The sequence below is a fragment of the Sorex fumeus genome, unplaced genomic scaffold, assembly GCF_029834395.1.
Source record: "Sorex fumeus unplaced genomic scaffold, SorFum_2.1 ptg000008l, whole genome shotgun sequence".
In the NCBI taxonomy this organism is placed as follows: domain Eukaryota; kingdom Metazoa; phylum Chordata; class Mammalia; order Eulipotyphla; family Soricidae; genus Sorex; species Sorex fumeus.
Window position 1 is genome coordinate 78,391,817 of NW_026606065.1, and position 15,255 is coordinate 78,407,071.

The 15,255-nt window shown below is 40.5% G+C and overlaps 1 protein-coding gene across 1 annotated transcript in view; it reads left to right on the plus strand.

The window, feature by feature from the left end:
* The window catches only part of GTF2F2 (general transcription factor IIF subunit 2), a 150,786-nt gene that overhangs the window by 76,670 nt on the left and 58,861 nt on the right, over window positions 1-15,255 (plus strand). Inside the window, exon 5 of the mRNA XM_056109796.1 lies at window positions 35-116. Within this exon, the coding sequence (XP_055965771.1) occupies window positions 35-116 (82 nt within the window). The remainder of the gene's footprint in view (window positions 1-34; window positions 117-15,255) is intronic.

The window sequence follows — 15,255 nt, forward strand, 5'->3', positions numbered from 1 at the left end:
TTTCTGAATTCTTTTGTTATTTCTTCCTTTCAAGATAAGCTGTCGTTGGAAGGAATAGTGGTCCAGAGAGCTGAATGCCGGCCTGCCGCCAGTGAAAGCTACATGAGATTAAAGAGGTGGGTATTTTTTTAACTTTGAAATGCAGTTAAAAATGATATTTCCTCTGGGGGATTGAAATGCATATATTAGATTGCCTGTTGACTGCATGGAAATTTTGGTATTTGCTGGAAGTGTTTGCTTTAGAGGCTGTTTGGTTTTAAAAACTATGTAAGGGTTTTTTTGACAAAGGAACTTATAGAACCTGGGCCATTTAATTGGATATTTGAAGCATTACATAATCTGAAATCAAAGTTTTTTTTAACTCTGTCTCCCACTACCACCAGTTTTCCTGATAAATCTTAGTCTTTTACAATATCCTTACACTGTTTTACTTTCTAAGACTTATTAATGCCCATAATGAATATGTATCCAAAAAACACGATAGCTATGTAAATCTAACACTTTTTTTTTGTTTTTATTAGTGAAACAACATGAGGTACAGTTGTAGACTTACAAATTTTGGTGCTTGAGTTTCAGTTATACAATGATTGAGTACCCATCCCTCCCACCTCCCCAACCTTCCCATCCCACCCCACCCCTGTGGCTGGACATTCCCTTTTGTTCTCTGTCTCATTTTGGGTGCTGTGGTTTGCAAAAGAGGCATTGAGTGGCAATCATGTTCAGTCTATAGTCTACATTCAGCATGCATCTTTCATCCTGGGAGGATCCTACCAGCACCCTTTACTTGGTGCTCCTCTCTCTATCTGAACTGCCTTCTCCCCCAGCACGTGTGGCTGGCCTCCACGCCATGGAGTGAACCTCCTGGTACTTATCTCGGCTATTCTTGGTTGTTAGTCTCCCGTTTTGTTACTTTATACTCCCCAGATGAATGCAGTCTTTCTCTGTCTGTCCCTCTCTTTCTGACTCATTTCACTTAACATGATACTTTCCATGTAGTACCACTTGTATGTAAATTTCATGGTTTCATCTTTTTAACAGCTGCATAGTACTCCATGGTGTAAATGTACAAAGTTTCTTTAACCAGTCATCTGTTCTCAGGCACTCGGGGTTTTTCCAGATTCTGGCTATTGTGAATAGTGCAGCAATGAACATAGAAGTGCAGATGTCATTTCGACTGTGCTTTTTTGCCTCTCCGGGATATAGTACCAGGAGTAGTATTGCTGGGTCAAATGGGAGCTCAATTTCTAATTTTTTGAGAATCGTCTGTACTGTTTTCCAAAAGGGCTGAACCAGTCAGCATTCCCACCAGCAGTGAAGGAGAGTCCCTTTCTCGCCACATCCACACCAACACCGGTTGCTTTTGTTCTTTTGGATGTGAGCCAGTATCTGTGGTGTGAGATGATATCTCATTATTGTTTTCATCTGCATCTCCCTGATGGTTAGTGATGTAGAGCATTTTCTCGTGTGCCTTTTAGCCATTCAGATTTCTTCTTTGGAAAAGTTTCTGTTCATTTTATCACCCCATTTTTTGATGGGGTTAGATGTTTTCTTCTTGCAGAGTTCAACCAGTGCTTTGTATATCCTTGATATCAACCCTTTATCAGATGGGTATTGGGTAAATATCCTTTCCCATTCTGTAGATTGTCTTTGTATTCTGGTCATTGTAGCTTTTGAGGTGCAGAAGCTTCTTAATTTAAGATAGTCCCATTTGTTTACCTGTTTCCACTTGGTTGGTCAGTGGAGTGTCGTCTTTGAAGATACCATTAGCCTCAATATCGTGGAGGGTTTTGCTGACCTTGTCTTCAGTGGGATAGCATCCTTTTGTCTCGACCCACAGAGAAGTTTTCTGGGGGACAGAGGTTGTCAGGGGCACATGGCTGCTCACAGTGAGGTGGTGTTGGGCTCGGAACTCAAGGTCTCTGTGTGCCAGGCATTCTCTCCTGCCCACAGACAGCTTTTGTAATCTGAAGCATTTAGAGATTTTGCTTTAGATTTCCCCTTTCTCCTGCTTTTGTGTGACTGTCCTTCTGTGATCAAATTTTTAAGACCGTGATTGCAGATTCCGTGGTAGCACAGATCTAAGAGCAAGCAGTTTTTCAAACCCTGGAGAAATGTTCGATATCTGTTTATAGTTCATCCTGAATGTATTTCAGTCCCATGCAATTTAGGATTATAAGTCTGTTCACTTTGTATGTGAAATAGAAACAATACTTAACAAAACAGACAGAAATCTCTGCCCTCATGGAGTTTATAATTTCACAAATTGTAGCTAACAGAACCGATAGTTGAGAACATGCTGTTCAAGTGATAGTATCAGCTCTGACTGACTGTGTTCTCGTCTGGAAAAGGCAGATTTTTGTTTATCTAGATTATTTCTAAATTTCACATCATTTAAAAATTTTTCCCCTTTCCTCAATTTGATTCAAGTCTTTCTCTTGGGAATGACACAGACACGTTTTCTTGTTCAATAACTTCTCTCATTTTAATGCCTCCCTAGGGCAAGTAAAATGATGACAATCAAAATGAAAATTTTTTATAACAGAAAATAGCTTTGGAACACTGGCAAAAGATTGCCCTATGTGCCTTTGTAGCCTATAGAGTTTATTATATAGTACAAATCATTTTTAAAGATTTGCTTTCAAATAACTACTGGAATTGGAAAATGCAAAATCTGGCTACTGTGCCTTGGCCTTTTTCTGTGGTCTTGATTTCTCTAAAGAATTCTAATGGTTTCTTTTGATGAGATCAAGCAAATTTCCTGCTGTGTTTATGAAATGGCTACTTTTCCCTACCAGAAAAAAAAAAGCAAGAAGAAATTACTTAACATTTTGAGTATGCTAAATGACCAGCCATTTTGTATTTCATTTATTTTAATGATTTAAGGGACCAGGATGGTTCAAGAGATGTTACCATGTTTTATAAAAAGATCAGAGATGACTATTCTTGAAGAATAGAATTATTTTGACCAAGCAGAAAGAAGCGTGAAAACACTTGGGCCAAAGAGATAGTACAGGGTTTAAAGTGCTTGCCTTGGGGGCTGGAGCAATAGCACAGCGGGTAGGGCGTTTGCCTTGCATGCGACCGACCTGGGTTCGAGTCCCAGTATCCCGTGTGGTCCCCTGACCACTGCCAGGAGTAATTCCTGAGTACAAAGCCAGGAGTAACCCCTGAGCATCGCCGGGTGTGACCCAAAAAGAAAAAAAAAAGTGCTTGCCTTGCCCTCAGCTGACCCAGGTTCAATTCCCACCGTCATATAAGGTCTCCTAAGCCCTCTCGAAAGTGATCCCTGAGTGCAGTGCTAGGAGTAAGCTCTGAGCAAGGCCAGGAGTGGCCCAAAAACTGAAGAAGAAAAGCGGGGTGGGAGATGGAGTGGGGGTGGGGAGAGTGAGAACACTGCAGAGAGATGCAGGTACAGAGACTGGGGGAACATCCAGAAGAACCTGCAGGTATTTCTGCAAACCTGCAATAGCCAGATAAGAGCAAATGATGGAAACTTCAGCCTGGAGCTTTTTTGAACTTGAAGCTTCAGATACCAATGCAAAGGCACTGTTTCAGTGTCCAGTAGACATGTCATGTATGTCAAAAACTGAGCTTCTAATTTCTCCCCAAAAGTATGGATCCCACTCGAATCAGTTAATTCCAACTCTGTACTCCTTTCTTTCCTTCAGGAACTCTGCTGACATTCTTGACTTCTCACGCTTCACTTTGTCCGAGAAATCTTACTAGGTCTTCAGAATATGCGCAGTTATACCCCAGCCACTCCTTGTCCCCTACATGACCTTCATTGTTTCTGGCAGGTTCTGGCAGAAGAACTACTAGTAGTTCTATAGTATAGTAGCTCTATGGTTCTGATAGTAATATCAGAGCTCTTGCTTCTGCCTTCCCCTGCATCTTCCCATCGTGAGCCCAGTAGCCAGAACACTTTCTTCGAAGATTTGTCCATTCTTTCTTCCCTGTGCGTGCCACTCCCTGTGCTTCCTGTAGCAATCGGAGTAAAATCAAATCCTTAAAATTGCCTGTGGGTGCCAAGTTGACCAACCAACTATCACCTGCCCCTGCTCCCCACCCTTCGGCTCTTTCTTCTCGGCCCACGCGCCTCTTAGCACCTGTGCACTCAAAATTCTTTTCTGCCTGAAAGATCAGTCTTGCAAGTTATAGATTCTCAACCTTTTTCTCTAACTGTAGACCCCTTCCTCCGTCCAGCCCCCTGTGTATTGCTTCCCCACCTAGTCTTGTGCTGTGGCCTTCAGAATACAGTAGGGGTCCCCAGTTGAGAAAGTTATTCTTCAGCTCTATTCTTCAAGTGCTCTAAATAACTGCCCGACTCGCCTCCTCTCCCCTTTCAAGTCTCTGTCAAGCCTCTTCTCTGACACTGCTTCCTTAGGGCTCTGCTTCCTTCAGTGTGCTGTTTTCTTCATAGCACATATCTCCTCATAACATAGTATATAATCACATGTATCTCCAGCTTTCCGTAGCACAGGATCAAATCAAGAGTTGATGCTTCAAAAGAATTTAAAAAAAAAGATAAAATCTTTGTTAGGCTCATTAAGAAAACAACAGATATAACTCTTTATAGAGGTTTAGAAGTGAAGAGGGAAAAATTACAACAGTTATCACAGAACTCTATTAAGGACTATAATGGATCATTACAAACAGCTTTTTACCACCAAGCTGAAAACTTAGAAGAAATGGACAAATTCTTAGAGTCAATCCTACAGCTTCCATATATTGGGTCAGGAGAAAATAGAGAACGTGAATACACCAATTACTTTTCAACACAGCTTCCTAGAAGTCCTAGTCAGAGCAATCAGGCAAGAAAAATAAAAGGAATGCACATTGAAAAAGAATCAGCAAAATGGTTTTTTTTGCAAATAGTTTATTATAAACAGAAAATTCGGAAGCATTTACCAAAAAAAAAAAAACCAAAAAACATTATAGAATTAATAAATCAATACAGGGGATCGACAGTGGGAGCCATATGCTTTGCCTGTGTTCATCTCTGTCACTCCACAGCAGCACCCAGAGTGCCACTGGGAGTGAGGCCCAAGTACAGCCAGGTGTGGCACAGCCTCCCAGCCCCCTTCAATAAAATAGTTTAAAAAAGAAAAGTATAGGCGGCCAGAGCGATAGCACAGCGGGTAGGGCGTCTGCCTTGCACGCTGCCCAGGTTCAATCCCCGGCATCCCATATGGTCCCCCAAGCACCGCCAGGATTAATTCCTTAGTGCAAAGCCAGGAGTAACCCCTGAGTATTGCTGGGTGTGACCCCAAAAGCCAAAAAAAGCATAGAAATACAGGAACAGCCAGTTATAAAATCAATATGCAAACACGTTGCAGGGGCCAGAGCAACAGAACAGCAGATAAGGAGTTTTCCTTGCATGTGCCCAATCAGTTCAATCCCCAGCACCCCAAGCCTGCCAGGAGTGAGTCCTGAGCACAGAACCAGGAGTAAGCCCTGAGCACAGAACCAGGAGTAAGCCCTGAGTAACATAGGATATGTCTCAGATTCCCCCATCCCCTACCACCCCTCCCCGCAAAAAAAAAAAACTTATTGCATGTCTATATGCAAACAACTGTCACTGTCCTCCCGTTGTTCATCAGTTTGCTCGAGCGGGCTCAGTAACGTCTCCATTGTGACACTTGTTACTGTGTTTGGCATATCCAGTACATCAGGGGTAGCTTGCCAGGCTTTGCCGTGCGGGCGAAATACTCCTGGTAGCTTGCCTGGCTCTCTGAAAGGGGCAGAGGAATCGAACTCCAGTCGGCAATGTTGGCCACTTGCAAGGCAAAGGCCCTACCTGCTGTGCTTTGCTCCAGCCCATGCAAACAACAAAGAAGAGAAATAGATAAATAAAATCCCATTTACAATCACATCTTTAATAATTACATTTCAAGGAAAGAACTTAACAGAGGAAATGAAAGACTTTTATATTGAAAACTCTGTCAGTGTTTTATTTTTCCTAGCTCTTCTAGGTGGGTAGTTAGATTATTTGAGACTTTTTTGTTTCCCCATAGAAGCTTGTTGCTATGAACTTCCCTCTTAGTTCTGCTTTTGATGCGTCTCATATGTACTGGTAGTTTGTCTTCATTCTTATTTGATTCCAGGAATTTTAAATTATCCTCTATGATTTCATCATTGACCCCATCATTATTCAGTAAAAAGTGTCCATGGACTTGAGGTTTGTATTCTTTTTTCATTTATTTATTCATTGCTTTTTGGGTCACACCTGGTGATGCTCAGGAATTACTGATGGCGGTACATGGGGGGGCATATGGGATGCTGGGAATTGAACCCGGGTCGGCCTCGTGCAAGGCAAATGCCCTACCCGCTGTGTTATTGCTCCAGCCCCTGAGGTTTTTATTCTTGACTTCAGTTTTTATGCATGTGCTCTGAGAAGATAGTGGAAAAGATTCCTGTTTTTGTGAACCTATTGACTTTTTATTTTGTTCCAACGTGTCTATTCAGTAGAGTGTTTTGTGTGCACTTGAGGAGGTGTATTCAGTTTTTTTGGTTTGGAAGTGACTTAATGTGCCCATTTGGTCCAGCGCCTCATGTAAGGCTCTTGTTTCTCTGTGAATTTCTGCGTCAGTAATTTGTTCACTGGCAAGTGGGTACGAAAGTCCCTAACTCCTATTATTGCTGACGACATCTATCTTCAGGTCTGTTGAAAATTGCTTTTTATATTTTGATACTCCCTTGTTTGTTGCACATATTTTAATGGGTATTAGGTCCTTTTGATGGATTGATTCCTTAACCATCATGTAAGGCTAAAGCTGTTCCTGTGTTTTTGTTTTTGGGGGGTTTTTTTCTTTGTCATTGTGAGATACAGTTACAAAGCTTTCATGTTTTGAGTTTCTATCATACAATGATCGAATCATTGGTGAGTTGAAGACGTTGACATTTAATTTAACTATTGAGTATGAAAGAACTTATTGCTATATTTCTATATGGATTCTGAGGGTTATTACCATAAGCCTCTTCTTTTATGCTTATTCTCTTCCCTTATTTCTCCATATTCATCTTTTATGAAATGATCCGGTGCTACTACGTGCTTCTTGTTCATTTATTTTATTTGTTTGGTGGCCATACTTGGCAGTACTAAGGAGCTACTGGAGACTCTGTACTAGGAGGTTACTTTTGGCAGTGTTCAAGGGACCATGAGGGACCAGGGATCATACCCAGTGTTCTGGCATGTGAAGCAGCCTGTGCTCTAGCCCTATGAGTTTGTCTCTCCAGCCTGTAGTTTTGATTTGAGGTTTAAGATACTTGGGACTGGGGAGCTACAAAAGAGTGAAGGCATTTGCCTTGTATGATCCCAGGCCCAGTATGAATCCCTGCACCACAGGGTCCTCAAAGCACTGCTTGGAGCAAGCACTACTGTGTGTGGCCTTACCCCAAAAGTATACAGCCTTTGAATGTCAGGAAATACACATGCATGGTTATATATAGAATTTGAGTTGGAGAGATAGTACACGGGTAAGGTGCTTGCCTTGCATGCCGCTGAATGGGGTTCAATCCCCAGCATCCCATATAGTCCTGTCATACCCCCAAACACTGCCAAGAGTGATTTCTGAGTACCAAATCTGGAGTAACCCTTGAGCATCATTGGGTATGGCCCAAAACCCCCGCTTCTCTCCCCCCACCCCCCGCAGAAAGAAAAAGAATCTATTTACTTGACCAGATAGAAACTTTGGTGGTGTTGTTTGTGGAAAATGGAAAGGCAGATTACCAGGCAAAGGTTTCATCAAAAATAGTGCAAAATTAGTAATTCAGCACTTGAGATCTCCTATGCCTAGATAGTTCGTACATGTATTCTAATTATTTCAGAACCTCTTATATTTAGATGCTTCTCTAAATTAAACTCCTTAATGATATTCAAGCTTTTCTGACTTCCTTTTCAAGAATGTCATTTACATAAACATTAGAGGTTTACATTACACCATAAGTTCTCATGCTTGATGAAATTATGCCTGTTATTTGCTTCATCCTCTACCCAGAATATCTTAGCCACCTTCTGCAAAGATCCTTCTGTACCTTTAAAGCCAACCCACATCTCTGTGAAAACTGCTCATTGACGGCTCTCCCATCCTAGGTAGGACCTACCCTCCCCTGTTCTGTGATTTCCCGGTTATCTTCCTTTATGGTATCTCTGACTGTTTAGGTTTTCTGCACTTACACTTTACATAATTGTGCCTGCTTCAGGATACAAGCTTCGTGGAACAGGGACTTGTGAGTTGTGACTTTTTTCCTTCCCACTGTCGCTTCCTCCTCACTTTCCTTTCTCTTTTGTTCTCTCATTCCATAGTTTAGTGATTGTAAAGGTATTCTCAGGTATTTGTTGTTTTGAAATGAATTAAAATAGAAATCCAAAACTAGGTACAGAAATCATTTGTATTTCTTAATTTTTTTTAGACCTGCACTTCAAACCTCAACTTGATTTTTCTCGTTAATATACACACATGTGTATTTTTATAAATGCACACATATGTGTACCTACGCATGTTGCTTTGAGAAGAAAGTGATTGTAAAGCTAAAAACATTTTATTAATAATTATTTTAATATATAAATTGAGTGCCTTTAACTTACAAAATAAGAGTTAGACTTTTTCATCACAAAAAATTTTTTTAACTTGTCAATGAAGTTTCACTTTCTTTAATTAGGTTTTACTGCATTATATTTTAGCTCATTGCAACTCACATATTTTGTAAAGTAATTAGATATATTACAAAGTATGCTTTATATTTATAAATAATTTTCTTAATGATCAGTGTTACTTTACTGGAAATTTAATTTTAGTAATAAATTCTTATTGTAGCTCTGCTATTAAATTTTAGCTGATATATTACTCAAATGTTATGAGAAATGCAATTCCATTTTAATCAAATATAAGATTCAGTTAGTATGTAAGGTTCTGTCATTCATTTTGATTAAACTAGAACTTGGTATTACAATAAACCCAAGAAGTATATAAACTCTTACATCAATGAAATTTAAGCCAACAAAGAAACAAATCAATGCTGTAAATTTCTTTTGTCAAATCCCATCTCATTAAAAAAATTTTTGTGAAATTACATTTATCCATCAAGAAAACCTTAAAAGGGAGACAGTATGTATCTACTGCTTCTAATACTTTCTTTTTATCTGACATTAATGAAAATGAATCTGAATTATATCTTATTTTGTATTGAGTGTCAGACTGGGCCTTAGGTGTGCAAAGGCATGAGCTTTATCACTAGACTATGATAGTTTATTAGGAGGAAATTTATTTTGCTTTTTGATTTTTTTTTTCATGGTTGCTAAGCTCCTCGAATATGTGAGACTGGCATGCCGCTGTGGAGCAATACCCCACCCTAATTTGCTTTTTGTTTGTTTCTTCCCAGGCCAGGTTTCCAACCCAGCACTTCACACATGCAAAGTGTGCACTCTGCCATTAGCTAAGCAAAGTTCAGGGCTCCCTCCTGGTGTGGCTTGGGGAACCTTACACGGTGCTGGGAATGAGCCCAGTTGACCACAGCAAGACAAGCGCCCTACCCTCTATACTATCTCTCCTCCAGCCCTGATACTTCATATTAAGGTAAAAGCTCTGTTAGGATGCTTAAGGTCAGAGAAAACTCATCGATTAAAGACCAATAGAAAAAAAAATAAATTAAATATAAATAAAAAAGATCAATAGATCCTTACATAATTTATGGGTGATGTGATTCATATGGGTGAAATAGATTTATGCCTGAAGTTTCTGTGACAAAATTTTTATCTAACACAATAACAACACTTGAGGCATCATCTTTTCACTGAGTAAAAATTGATATTGAATGTTTTACACTTAATTTCAGCCCTCCTCCACATATGAATTTCATTAAAAAATAAATATTTTTTATTGTTTTTATGAAATGTCATGATTATCATACAGCTGTGTCCCTTTGTATTTGAAAAAGAAGCAAAAAATTGGGTAACAAATGTGATAATCATATAATTAGTTATTCAGAGAGAATATTTTTGAGATTATAAGCAGACTGTAACCAGGTGGTGCCAGACTGACACAGCAGTATAAACTGGCCCAGAGAAGCTGGGTTGTAAGAGCATCTTTATCTAAGTCATCTGGATACACTAAAATACAGCCTTTTAAAATGAGAGCAAAAAGATGAGACTCAGTTAATAAAATTGCTGACAGCTAGAAGTATATGCTAGAAATTCCAGGCTTAAGCAGTGGTGTTCGACTTTCTATATCTGCAGACAGACATTGGTTAGCAGACTGTCAGCTTGAAAACCTCTTGGACTAGAGCAAAGTGCAGGGACTAAGTGCAGACTGAGAGTTTGTGTTAATGTTTGCATGTAAGTTTTTTGTAAAGCTTATAAAAAAGAAAAATCAATGAGAAGCTAAAAATAATGATTTAGAAATACACCTTTCTGTGAATTCTTCAGTAAAAGTTGAGTCATAGTCATTCAGAATTTTATAATTGATTTCCAGGGAGGTATAGTATTGGACCATAGCTTTCTGATTTCTTTTTCTATATGAATTTTCATTGCAGGGGTGTGGGGTTAAATATACTTCTCTTAGGATGCTTTCATGGGCAGGTGTAAGGGAACCCAGTGCAAAATGGATTAGAAACAAAATGCTGAGTTGCTCACATAAATGTGTTCGAGTGGTGTTGAGAATCTGTGCCTTGTTTTGTTTTTGTTGTTGTTGTTGTTATGTTTTTTGCTTTTTGGATCACACCCAGCGATGCACAGGGGTCATTCCTGGCTTTGCAGTCATGAATTACCCTGGCAGTGCTCAGGGGACCATATGGGAATCGAACCCGGGTCAGCCACGTGCAAGGCAAACGCCCTACCAGCTGTGCTATTGCTTCAGCCCTGAACCTGAGCCTTGTTTTGCCTGGAAGTTCTGGTGTCATCCGTGCCCTACTCCTCATATTCCTGATCTCTCTCCAGCCTGTCCTCAGGCTGACTGGCCCTTCTACCAGTGTGGCCCCCTGTGCCTCCCAACATGACCTGCTCCTGTGTCCTAGCTTAGTCTTCACGGTAGAGGAGACAAGCACACAAGGTTATTTTTTAGTCTCTACCCTGTGAAAGAGCAGTACAAATTAGAAATAGAGGAATGGGTTGGGTGAAGAAAAAAAAGGAGATGGGGCAGAGAAAGAACTAGAGATATGAGAGAGAATCCAAAGAGTTTACACTAGAGACTGTGATAAGAATCATTTGAAAACAAAGTGGTGGGCCTGAGTACAGTACGGTACAGTACAGGCGTAGGGCACTTGCGTGCAGCTTACCCTGGTTCAGTCCCTGGCACCACATATATTCTCCTGAACACTGCCAGGAGTTTGCCCTGAGCACCACCAGGTGTGACCCAAAAATAATAAACAAACCAACAACAACTTAAAAAATCATAAACTTGTAGTTCAGAAGTCTTATCCCAGGTACCTGTCTATCCTTTCATACTGGTGCTCTGTCCTGAAGGACTCCTGGTAGAGCTAACCACAGTTGTATGTAGATATCCAAAACCCAAGAAGTTTTCACTTCTAAATCTTCTTCTGGATTGTCACAATATTTTTGGAAAGTGTAAAGGATAATGTTGAAATTTTCCCAAGCTGTCTTTGAAAACAGTCAAAGATTTTTTTTTTAAGGCCAGGAACAAGAAGTTCTTCTGAAGAGCCATACCCCAAGAAAGCAGCTGGTCTTCGCTGCTGTGTGTGTGCCCTTGCTCTCAGCTCTTCTCCCTGAATGGCCTTTTCCACATAGTGTGAAGAAACTACGTGACCCTGTGAAAGATACTGATGTCTTCATTAAACTATAGACATTTGAAAATGCATCCTTGTAAATAGGCAGCTGTAGTAGATGTTTGAAAACGCCAGTGGTGGGGGCTGGAGCAATTGCACCGCAGGTAGGGTGTTTGCCTTGCACGCGGCCGACCCAAGTTCGATTCCCAGCATCCCATATGGTCCCCTGAGCACCGCCAGGAGTAGTTCCTGAGTGCATGAGCCAGGAGTAAACCCTGTGCATCACCGGGTGTGACCCAAAAAGAAAAAAAAAAGAAAAAGAAAAAGAAAAAAAAAACGCCAGTGGAGACCAAACTACCGGAGAACACTAGGAGTACAGTGTTCCTCCCAGGATTTTAAAAGAAGCTGAAAGGGGCGGTTGCAGAAAATGCCCCATGATGCAGAAGGGCCATCTCAGAAGATGCACAGGTGAATTTGCCCTCTGTGCTGAGGCACTGTGGGGGATGCCCCAGCAGCCTGGTGCTTAGACCTCCCCATGCCCCAGGTGATGGACTATGCTGGTAAAATCAGGGTTTCCAAGAGATTGTAAAAGTTGTTGAGACTGTGTGTGTGTTTGTGTGTGTGTGTCTGTCTGTCTGTGTCTGTGTGTGAAGCAAGTTGTTTTCTTTGAAATTTATTTAGAAAGACTTGTGGGGAGAGAAAGAGAAATATTTAAGACAGAACACAGGCTTCTCCAGAGTGGAAATAGGCAAAGAAACATAGAGAAAACCAGCAAGATAAGTGTTCAAGAGAACTGGGCTTGTAGACCAAGCAGTAAATAATCATTATTGTTAATGTTAATGCACTGGCATTTTAATCTATGAAAATAGGTTTACTTTTCTATATCTATATGTAGAGAATTATAGCACTGGCATAGTGGAACCACAGACATTTTCTGTCATTATCTTTTTTTTTTTTTTAATTTTTGGTGTTTTTCGGGCCATACTCTGCTGTGCCCAGGGCTTACTCCTGGTTCTGGGCTCAGGGGACCATTGTAGGATGCCAGGGATCAAGCAGAGGTCAGCTGCATGCAAGGCAAGCTCCTCACCGACTGTTCTCTCTCTCCAGCCCCTGTCATTCTCTTCCAAGTTCTCTGATATTTTCACTTGAAGATAGTTTGAGGAGAGGAACTTTTCCTGTATCTCAGTATCAGTATTTCAATCTCACCCTAAGCATCTCTGACTTGGGGGATTCCTGTCTTCTCTGCTCACGCTGTTGGTGTTCTCGGTTTGGCCCCTTACTCTGCTGCCCTTTCAATCCCGCTTTCACTCCAGTCACCTCCGCTGTCTCTCAGTGTCCCCCTCGTTTCCATGCCCCCTGGGTGGCCGCTCTGTTGCATGCTACAGTCCTCTCAGATGTCAAGGCTGCCCCAGCGTTTTTCTCTGAATAGGCTCCCAGTCTTCCAAGCTCCCACTACACTTTTTCTAAGAAACTGCTAATCCCTTTTGCTTTTCTATTCTACTTTTGTAACTTCATGTCTCTACTGGAGTGTGGGCTCTTTGAGGTCAGGAACTGTATCAGTCCCTGAGGGTGGAGTTAGCTGAGTCAAGATCAGTATTTTAGCTTTTAAAGATTTAAAAGTTATACCTTGATTAATGACTCTCTCTGGACGAACCCTTTTTTTAAAAAAATGTATTTAGCTGTGTTTAAATCTCAAATTATAACCCAGGAGAAGCAGTATTGGCATGTGGTGGTATTTCCACAAAGCCTCACAGCTTTGCAGGATAAAAATACCTCAGTACACAATTTTTCTTTGTTCATTCACAGTTGAAAATCAACAGGCCTAACCTTAGGCAAAGCTGTGAAGTGTGGAAAGTTTGTCGTTATTATCCAGAAGTCATCTTCCCACTGAAGTATCAGCTCTGTATCTTGTTCTGTTTTTGAAAATAATGAAGGCACTGATTTACAAAGTTGTTCACGATAGAGTTGTTAAAAGCATATGGTATTCCAACACAAATCCCCTACCAGTGTCCTCTGCCCAGAACCGGTGTCCCTAGGCTCCTACCATCTCCCAGCCTGCTCCCTTGGCAGGCATATTTTATATTGCTTGCTCCAACAAAACAAAGCATTGGCAAATGGATTTATCGGAAAAGCAATCAACAAGTCAATGTGTAGTGACTGATTACTATCTGATTTTAACCTATGTAAATTAAGAAATTCAGATCATTTCATACAGTACAGTTTATATGCTGCCAATTCTCATTTACATCACTAAGTTTTCAAATCTGGCATCTAAAATATATTGCATGAAATTTTATTTTGTATTTGAATCTTATTGCAGTAATCATATCTTTCTTGTCATAAATGAAGGGTTTGGGGGTGCTTTTTTTTTGTCCCTTTGGCAGGCATATAACAAATTTATCTTACATCACTTGCCCCAGTAAAACTTAAGAGAATTATCAGAAAACTAATCAAATAGTAGTCAATCTGTGATGATTGTGGATTTTTTAAGCGTTCTTAGTCTAGAAAGGACAATCACACACCATTAGTGAGTACTATCCTCAGTACCACATGATGGGAAGTTTCTCCTGTTTAAAGAAGCTTTTTAACACATCTTGCAAGACTATGAATTCCCTAAGCTGTTGCCTATTCATGAAGCTCTGTACAGTTCCTTCAAATCTGAATGGTAGTATAGCTGGATCAAGTATTTTTAGTGAGGTGTTCATTTCGTTGAATTTTTGTACTAGATCCTTCCATATGTCTTGTAGGGTCTCGTGTGCTAGATCTGCTGTACATCTTATGGGTCTTCCTTTATATGTAAGTTCCTTTTTTGACCTTTCTGCTTTCATTATTGAATTTTGTCATTTTGAGTATAATGTTTCTTGTAGTTTTCCTAATTGGGTCTGTTTTCACTGGGACCCTTCGGTCCTAGATGTTGGTGCCTGTAATCCTCTACTCTGGGAAGTTCTTGTCGATGATTTCTTTAACAAATGTCTCTTCAGTGCGTTTGCCTTCCTGGACCCCAGAGATTCTTACATTGTTCCCCCTGAGTTCATTCCATAGTTCTCTGGTATACTGTTCATTGCTTTTCATACTATTTTCCCCTTTGGCTGCTTCCTAGTGATTTCCTCCTTCTCACCTTGGAGTTCCATGGCCTTTCGCTTAGCTTCTGTTACTCTACTGTTCAGAGCTTCTATTGAGTTTTTCAATATTACCTACCCTGCTCTTTATTTCTGACTAGTAGTTTTTCCATTTCGATGCTCTTACTTTCTTGTGCTTTGCTGACCACCTGTGCTATTGTGTCTTTGAACTTATTGAACATCCTCGTCATAGTATCACTTAAAGACACTGTCTGAGGATTTACTGGTGTTGCTTATGTCCTCGGTGGTACTGTCACTCATTGAGCTTGTGTTTTCCCTACTGGTTTTCAGGTGTTTCTTCCTGTGTTGGGGCTAAAAGATGCAAAGAGCTAAAGGTTGTTGTCTTCTCCGCCCACCTTACAGAATGACAGGAAGAATAACTGTGAGCAGCATGTAATTTGTTGAGTAGATCCGTCAC